General features: G+C 44.5%; 2 protein-coding genes across 2 annotated transcripts in view; both read right to left on the reverse strand.

Annotated features, from left to right (window-relative positions):
* Nucleotides 1-322: 322 nt before the first annotated feature.
* On the reverse strand, nt 323-4,690 carry LOC106820877 (type-1 angiotensin II receptor-associated protein-like). Its single transcript, XM_014825471.1, has 6 exons — nt 4,604-4,690; nt 2,671-2,705; nt 2,405-2,516; nt 1,945-2,050; nt 1,662-1,692; nt 323-1,318 (listed from the first exon to the last, which is right to left on the reverse strand). Exons 1-6 carry the CDS (start codon nt 4,646-4,648, stop codon nt 1,135-1,137), a joined length of 513 nt encoding a protein of 170 aa, XP_014680957.1. The 5' UTR covers nt 4,649-4,690; the 3' UTR covers nt 323-1,134.
* Nucleotides 4,691-6,680: 1,990 nt separating this feature from the next.
* LOC106820895 (eukaryotic translation initiation factor 3 subunit B-like) overlaps nt 6,681-9,323 on the reverse strand; it is a gene marked incomplete at its 5' end in the record, with an annotated part of 17,329 nt that continues 14,686 nt past the window's right edge. Inside the window, 4 exon segments of the mRNA XM_014825491.1 lie at nt 6,681-7,256; nt 7,537-7,645; nt 7,914-8,117; nt 8,688-8,905. Coding sequence (XP_014680977.1) covers nt 7,165-7,256; nt 7,537-7,645; nt 7,914-8,117; nt 8,688-8,905 — 623 coding nt within the window.

The following is a 9,323-nucleotide window of genomic DNA, read 5'->3' on the forward strand; positions in this document are numbered from 1 at the left end:
GCAACGGTGTAGCCAAGATTTCATTTTAGGGGGTGCGGATTTTGTGATAGCCCCGGTGCGCACCCTTCGCGTGCTGAATAGGGGGGGGGGCAAAGCATAGCGGGAGGGGCGCCTCTTGTGCCCCCCTGGATCCGCCACTGTGCAATGGGACCACTATAATTTTATTACACGAACTATGGTATAAGAAGTGGATGACCCTGTGTATAAATTCTTAATCTAACCTGATAATAAAGCACAAAGTTTTCACGGACACTAATATTAATATTATCATTTGGAAAACACCAAATAAACATTACACCACAAAAAACTGCAACGAGTTTGATACAATGTTGACAATATATTTACTTTCAAAAAATTGTTTACAACGGTCACTCTCATCCAACGCTCTTGTTTATTACTGATTGCAATATCAAATGTGCCTGAACAAGTTACCAGTACCAAAGCGAATTGTTCATTCAAAATGTACAAGAAATCATAAGAGCACGTTATTATAACCTAGCTAACTATAACCCTGTATAGTTTCATGGGACACACACAAAACAACTATTCACAAGCCGTTTGTTACACACAAATATGATAAGTCTTGTAAATAAGTCTGACAATCCTGCCAGCCCTGATTTCGAGAATATTGATTTCTACTGTATAACCTAAATTATAATCCATAACAAATTGGCCAGTCCTGCTCAAAAGTCACCGGTCCCACACCTTAGGGGGAGGGTGACTGACTGTCTGCTATTTTGAACACCGATGATAACACAAAAATCTGGTCTCGATACATTTACAGTAAACTATGTCGCTTCCACAATGCTCGCATACAACACTGAGCATTTCTAGTATTTAGCACTTATAAGACAGATGTACCCGCACCAAGAATATGTACAGTCTGGCCATCACAGCTTCCACAAAGCTCAGTCTTTGCTAAGTCAATGTGACTGTGTTCCATTCAGGTTCATCGTGATGACATAAAGCTCAGTCATATAGTGATTCTTTGTATACCGGTGCCCCTTCCCCAACATACACATTCCCTATATGTGCCCTCAACTCCCGTTAGAGCCTCCCCACCCGCTCGCTAAATTTCCTGTAGAATCACTACTTCCAAGGAATCTTCAATCCCTACACGACCCCCGACATCTCTTACGGAACCTGATATGTGTTTTGATGCACAGGCGGGAGCGTGGGTTCCTCTACCTTGTCGTAAGTTGGGCCGGCCTCTCCTCCGAATGGCCCGATGATGCCGTAATCTCCTCCCCTCTCCTGCACAGCTCGGCCAAGCAGAAGGCAACTCAAGGGCCGCATGAGCAGGTTGAAGCAGCATATACTTATTCATCTCAGTCAAGGAATGCAATATAGCTGTTAAGCTGCAACACTGTAACACATCTGCTAGCCAAAGAACTACATACAGAATCAAATTTTAATCAAAGCTCAGAGAGACTTGGCATCGTTTCTAATTTCCAAGATTCAGTACAGTGAATGTTATGGTAAACATAAATGGGACATGATGCACACTTGTGCTCACATCGTTATTAAAGAGCGATTTCATCGCAGGAGATCTAGCCATTCATGTCCTCTGCCAGGGACTCACACTCATGTATATCAATATTACTTTTAGAAAATTGCACAAAACTCTATGTACGATGGTAAATAATTCTTTGAAAGGATACACAGCGCAAAATCGAAGCAGGGAGAGCTTCCCTAAAAAAACAAAAATGTGACAAAATGTCTTATAATCTTATAAATGTCTAGGGATTATGACCATCACCACTGCATATGTTATAGCTGCTACAATACATCTCCTCAGTTTATAAATCTCTTAGCAAACTATCAAACACTATTACAATGCTGTCAAGCACAAACGTGAATGGAATGCAGACAGCGATTTTTAGGTTTCATAATCCTTTCTGGCTTGAGGTACAACTGTACAATTACAAAGACAGTGTTACAAACCTCTTATCCTGGCTCCATTTTCGTCAAGAACAGCTTTCATTTCGGGGAATGCCGTTGCCAGGATGATTATGTCAGTGACAATAGCAAAGACATTGATGACAAGTGCCTGAAAATAAGAAGTGGTAATTAGTTTTGGGTAAACTAGAGATTATGTAATATGGTTTTTACCAACCCATGCGTGCATTCATCTATTCATATGATATTATTATGTACTCCTTTACCCACCCTATCAAATCTATCTAACAGATCAATCTATCTGAACAGGTTTTGCCTTCCCACCCACACCTAATAAAGGAACGGTAAAGTAAGCCTGTGAACTGCAGCTATATATATCTGAAGTTAACATTAAAATTTGGCCAAAGGACATTATACGTAACCAGTAGGAGTTCTTACTACAAATTGAACATTCAATATATTTATGAACTTATGAAACAACTTGTTGCCAACTCAATGCACATACCAGCCATACAGGATCCGGTGAGTCACGTTTTACCATGGCCCACAGTAATACAGCAAGGAAGAAAGCATTGTAGTACACGTATGCATTTGGAACCCATCCTAATAGCATTACCCTGAAATATTGAGAAACTTAATTCTATACATGGTCACCTTTAATCCTATCTAAAATAATAGTCATCCATTTCTTTATTACATTATAAGTAAATAAAAATTCATGGAAATAAAGTTCTATATATATAGCAAAAAAGAAGAAAAATATATAATCACCATGTGGACAGTGTGAAGTGGACCAGGAACACGACCTAAAAATGGAATATGGTCAAACACATGAGTAAAATTACAATTTCAAATTTTAATATGAGAAATTATGAGTCAAAGATGCAAGTATGCAAGTCAAAGCTTGCAAGTACAGAGAAAACTATGTAACTATCCAACTACAGCCACTGATATAGTGACTGTTTACCTACATGATATCCCTCTTCCTCTTGCCATCTTCAAACCTTACGGAAAGGTTTACGTAGATAGAAGAAACATGTAAAGTTCTGCATCTATGCGACTAAAGTCGTTTCACTCTCACTTGACCAAATTTAAATACCAACCAGCCTATTTCTATCATGGTATAACTTTGTAAAGTAATGATAACTAGAAAGGGCAGTTGTCGCCAACTACATGTATCCCCCGTGTTCTCCTCAAGATGTGTAAGTAGTGATGTCACGATCATCGATTATACTCGATCATCGGGTGAACAGTGGCTCGAACCAAGCGCTTGGTTATCAAAATCCATAATCGATTTCATCGGGAAAAAAAATCGAAACAAAAAAAATTTCGAAAAAGTGATGAGAATCAGAGATATCATCGCTACTATACAAGTTATCCTTTATTAACATATACATGTATTATACACACAGTAGTAAACACGGCTAAACAAGCACATACATGCACACACGTACATGCACACACGTACATGCACACGACGTTACGCACACGCAGGCATTCAACACCCTGAGTAACCGATTGTAACCGATCATCGGTTACTTGGGTCCAACCGATGATCGATTACAAAATTACAACCGATTGACAACACTATGTGTAAGTATACGAAGTAGGGTCGCACTAGGTCAATTAGGGGCCGAGTTATAGAGCGGAAGAGAAATATGATGAAGGTCAAGGTCAAGGTCAATGTCAAATAAAGGTTGCAGTGACCTGGTTTCGGTACGCGACACACACTCTCCCCAAGATGTGTAAGTATACCAAGTTTGGTAGCGCTAGGTCAATGGGGTTAGCCGCGGGAGGGCAGCACATCTGCAGAGGTGAAGATTATAATAGATAGTGCACGGTGATATTAGTGGTGCATATTGTGAAGTGGGTGTTTATTCTTTTGTGTTTATTCACATGACTCTTCGCATGTCAGCGGAAAGTACATTTCATGGTCCTTTCAATAAAGCCATAAAAATGGTAGGTCACCGCTGAAACAAAAAAGTTCCATGTCCTCAGAAAATGTCTAAAATCTGCCCTGAGCCCCATTGACCTTTGACCTCCAATTTCGGCACAGTGATGGCTTTTCCTACCATGATGCTATACACCGACTATCACAAGCCTAGGTCGAGCCGTTTAGATTTGTGCCGCAATTCTGCATTTCCTCACTATACCTTAAGTTAAGGAGGGAATGTTCCCCCTTCTTTTGCACCTCTTGACCTTTGACCCCCAGCTTCGACATCCCAAATCGTTTTCGAATTACCCCCCCACGTCCCGAATATCGTGACCGTACGTCGAGCGGTTAAGATTTGTGCCCAACTGTTGACGAACGGACGAACGGACGGACGATCATGTGATTCTACAAGCTGCACCTGACTACGTCAGATGAGCTAATAATAATAATATATAACTTTATATAACTATATGTAGTAGTTTTTGAAGTTATATATATGCATATATCATCATAATATCTTATTGCATAATTATGATGCAATAAATTATGCCTGGCACAATGCCAGTTTCCATGTTGTTCCTCAAACTCCTAGAACTCAGCTATTCCTAGGCGCTAGGAGAGTACGAGTAGAGCTGGTCTAAATATTAAAGGCAGTAAATATAAAAATATATTTATATATTGTAAATATATTGGGCCATAGATACCAACAAGAGTTGGGTTACCTACAGGCTACATATTGTAATTTGTATCTATTATCTAGTAGTACTGTACCTGCAACGGAACAGTTCTAATGTTACTGAAGTCCTCAAACGGCATAGTGTTGTTTGGTGTTCGACTTCACGTAATCCTCATGTGCAGGAATTGTGTAATTACACTAATATGAAAATTTCGTGCCAAATAAAAATGCACGAATGCCTGACTCAGTGACGTCAGTCGGTCGGAATCATTCACAAGCTAGTTCTCAGCGTGTTCAGAGAAGTTTAGATCCGTGTTAGAAGTTTAGAGAGTGTTACTGTTCAGGTTCTGTTTACCCAAGTCACGAGTCACGGCGCAGCGCCCTGTTTTTGCTAGACTGGTACTCGCTCCCACCTCGATTACTCGATGGGAGCAGCTAGGGAGCTACCTAAGCCGAGAAGTGGGACCGGGTACCAGTCTATGTTTTTGCCTTACGTGAAATTTATTAACTTTTGTCTAAGATTACCAAAGTTACATGAAATGCATAGCTATTCCACAACGCACTATTGTTACAATATTAATTCTGAAAAGTAGTAGAGGCTTTTTGTAAATGTTATTATTTTATTTAGGAAGTTTTAGAAGCGCAATCTGGCGGTACTTTTAGGAACTACTTTTATTGAGCACATTGGAATAGATAGATAATAGTCCATAGAAATAGATAGATAAATAGATAGATGGTTATCTATCTATTTCTATGGTTATATCACACCCCTCACAGCAGGCTATCTCAGAAACCACCGCGCCGATGCATGTATGCATGCAAACTCCACGACAGATGGCGCTCTCGCTCTGGCTCAATCCTGAGGGGTTTGTCTATATTCAGGCCGGTACAGGAGATAATTTGCATATTTTGTCACGTGGTTTGTGTTATAACCAATCAGATGTAATCGCGGTGGAGAGGAGAGGGCAAGCTGGTGGAGAAGGAGGGGGGAGAGGGAGAAGGTGGGTGAGGAGGGGGAGAGAAGCTGCGTGCGAGAAGTGGGAGCGGATAGGCTGGTGCGGAGCCAGGTGCGGGAGAACATGGAGGAGGTGGGAGGATGGAGTGTGAGAGTGGCAGGGAGGTGCCCTTCTCCCCTGGCACCCCTTCTCCCTTCTACCACCTCCTCCTTCTCACCAGCTTCTCCCTTCTTCCTTCTTCACTTCTCCACCAGCTTCTCCCCCTCCTCCTTCTCCACAGCTTCTCCCCTCCTCCTTCTCCACCACTTTTCCCTTCTCCCTTCCTCCTTCTCCACCAGCTTCTCCCCTCCTTCTCCACTATAATATAGCTTCTCCCCCTCCTCCACCACCTTCTCCCCTCCTCCTTCTCCACCAGCTTCTCCCCTCCTCTTTCTCCACCACCTTCTCCCTTCTCCCCTTCCTCCTTCTCCCCTCCTCCTTCTCCACCACCTTCTCCCTTCTCCCCTTCCTCCTCCTTCACCATCTTCTTCACAGCTGGAAGTGACGTCACGAACACGCGATTAAAACCGATTGGTTATAACACAAAACAACGTGATAAAATATGCAAATTATCTCCTGTACCGGCCTGAATATAGACAAACCCAATCCTGAGTGTGGGAAGGGGGCGCTGCATGCAGTTTGGTATGCATGTAGCTCTAGTAGTAACTATAGCCCGCGTACAGTTGCCGCAGCGCAGGGGGGGGGGACGACGGGGTATATGCATAGATCTACTGAATCAGGGCCGCAGGCCGAGCAAATTTATGCGGGGAAGGGGAGGCAAAACTTTGAGTCAAAATAAATAAATTGCTCCAAAAATCTATTGGCGAGTAGCTGGCCTCTTTTTGGGCACGAAGGATACGTATCGCTACGTTCGTTTTTTTTATATATGAGGAAACCAATACGATACAATATATCATGATGGGGTTTGGGGCTTTCGGGTTAGAGTATGGGGCATGTTTATTAGTACGTTATGCTAAGGACAGCAATGGGTTTTATCTCAGGGAAGGTGACAATCTACGCAAACTACCATGTGATCTTTTCACAGACACAAAACACATATTGTTATTACCGTTTTAATAATGTTTTCATTTGTATTTTGGTTTTTCTATTACTAAAGTAGATTAAATGTTGATGCTAGAGAAAAATACGCTAAATAAAATACTCAGAAATCTTCAAGTACCCAGGACGTAAAATAATTTATTATCTTGTTTCCTATCGTAAACGGCCAAGGGTACTTTCCAATGCGCTGCACAAACACACAAACAATGGCTGATAAATGTGCATAGGAAAATTTCATGATACATCCATAACCACCCGCAATTTTCATTCTATCACCACCTACAGATTCTTAACAAATGCCTTTAAATGCTTGTACAAAGAAAACCACAAGTTCTGACGATGTCTACCGACTCTTCCGAACCTTACCACCGATCTGATTAGTTCAACCGTATAACGCGCAGCCAAAGATAGTCAGTGCGACTAACGGCACGCGCGAACGCACCAATAAACAAACAGCTGAGAAAATACGAGTGAAACAGAGGATAGGTCTGGGGGATATATCGAACAATTCGCCGTCCAGCGCACGAGGGCAAACCAGCTAATGCAGTCTCTCTGGCAACAAAACTTGCACGCTGGTGCAGTGTGTAACGTCACTATGGCAACTACTCTGAATCGATAATGATTTCCTCTTCCTTTATGAAAAATTCAATTGTCTCCTCCTCCAGATCTTCAGATTCTTGTTCGTCAACTTGTCCTGAACCAGAAAAATGCAATGTAAACCCAAGGTTAGGATGCAGCCATCTACTCGTGCACACACACAGCACACAGCTCGAACGTGAATGAGTGTTGACATTGTATGGGCATTCAAGCTAGATATGCATTAAACCACTGTACAAGTCATAGATGAGGCATGAGAAAACACCACCACTACCACCACCACCACCACCACCACCACCACAGTGAAACTTGAGTTACTTCACTTAAATTGAGAAATTAAACGCTGACAGCCTCCAAACCCGCAGGCAGACACGCACCTTTGCGTAGCTCCTCACGCTGATCAGCCAGCGACTCGTAGATATCGTGGCATTTCTTTCTGTAGTCGTTGAACTCCTTCATAAGCTCCTGCCGTTTCTCTATCAGTTCCTATAGCCAACCAATAATAGTGTCAATGCACGTAAAAGTTATCAACACTTCTAACTCTCCCATCTTACACTATCACTTCTTCCTCTCTAGCACCTCTTCCACTGTCATCCTCTACGTCCCTCAGTTCCATTTGTCAATTTTTCTCTCGCCTTTCCCCTCTTTCCCTCTCTACACATTTTCCCGCAGTTCTTCAGTATGCGTGCTTAAGATAGCAAATCGATGAAATCGAACTTTACTCTTATTTACTCTACATCTATCACCATTTTACCTTTGATGCCTTGGACTGGGTCATCTTATCCTTGAGGTCAAACCCTGCCGCATACTTCTTCAGGTTCTTCTTGATCTCCTTCATATGATCCTTGGTGAGTAGCGTTGGTGGACGAGGACGCCACAGCACCTGACAAAACCGATCGATCGCGTGCCGCTGCATCAGCTTGCCTTGGAACGACCACAGCCAGTAGCCGGTATCCTCCTGTACGCCACGCACACAACAACGTAAGTAAGTAAAAACTTTATTTAACGACGGTAAAACATGTTAGGTACAGACACAATAAAATGGCGCGGACCTATCTTCCACATGGCCGTCTCACAGCAATAGAACAGTTCAACGGCCTTGTGAACAAACGTCGCCGAACAACGCAAACAAATAAAACGGCTTCACGGCGACCGAAGCGAAGGGCACATTTACGGGTACCGTACACTTCCGAGACGCCATGTCCCCCTCTCCAATTTCTATCCTACGCTGGCTGTCAGACCAGGCGCGCACGCTTCAAGGGGGTTCAGCAGTGGTGAGCAGCATGCTTCGCCTTTTCACGGGGTCGATCGGCCCAAGCCCCGTAAACATCCCCATCTCCGGTGTCCACAGGATTTTTTGTCCGGCACCGTCAAATTTGGAGATTTTAAAGCTTTTATTACATAATTCATCAGTATAAAAAAATCAGCCCCGTCTAAAGAAAATAAGCCCCGTCGAGTAAACGACAGGGCCTTCTTTCAGGCCCCGTGGTTTTCTCAGACGGCGAAGCCTGGCGAGCAGGAAACGCACCCGGCACGTCCACCAGCTGACGGCCGATATCACGTAGCGTCCTGTCGGGTCCCACTCGACATCGGTGGCGAGGTCGTGCTGCACGCCGTTCATCACCGTCACGTCGTTCGTGTCGACAAACTCCAGCACGCCGCCCAAGCCGCGCAGGCCCGCCAGCACGCAGAACTGCCCCTGCGGCGACCAGAACAGGTGGTTGGCCTGCCGCTTCTCCAACGACTCTGCGGAACAAGCAAACGGAGACGATCGTTAGCGAACGGCGCAGTAGCGCCGCCGACAGCGGCGACGATCGTTAGCGAACGGCGCAGCAGCGCGGCCGACTGCAGAGACGATCGTTAGCGAACGGCGCAGCAGCGCGGCCGACGGCGGAGACGATCGTTAGCGAACGGCGGCGACGATCGTTAGCGAACGGCGCAGCAGCACGGCCGACTGCAGAGACGATCGTTAGCGAACGGCGCAGCAGCGCGGCTGACGGCGGAGACGATCGTTAGCGAACGGCGCAGCAGCGCCACCGACGGCGGAGACGATCGTTAGCGAACGGCGCAGCAGCGCGGCCGACGGCGGAGACGATCGTTAGCGAACGGCGCAGCAGCGCGGCCGACGGCGGAGACGATCGTTAGCGAACGGCGCAGCAGCGCG

This window comes from Priapulus caudatus, unplaced genomic scaffold, assembly GCF_000485595.1.
Source record: "Priapulus caudatus unplaced genomic scaffold, Priapulus_caudatus-5.0.1 Scaffold51, whole genome shotgun sequence".
Taxonomy (NCBI): Eukaryota; Metazoa; Priapulida; class Priapulimorpha; order Priapulimorphida; family Priapulidae; genus Priapulus; species Priapulus caudatus.

Coding starts and splice junctions, on each gene's coding strand:
- LOC106820877 (XM_014825471.1), bottom strand. CDS start 4,648: ATGCCGTTTGAGGACTTCAGTAACATTAGAACTGTTCCGTTGCAG. Junction 2,051..2,404: donor CACCGGATCCTGTATGGCTG/GTATGTGCATTG, acceptor TCTTATTTTCAG/GCACTTGTCATCAATGTCTT. Junction 1,319..1,661: donor CTGCTTCGATTTTGCGCTGT/GTATCCTTTCAA, acceptor GAGATGAATAAG/TATATGCTGCTTCAACCTGC.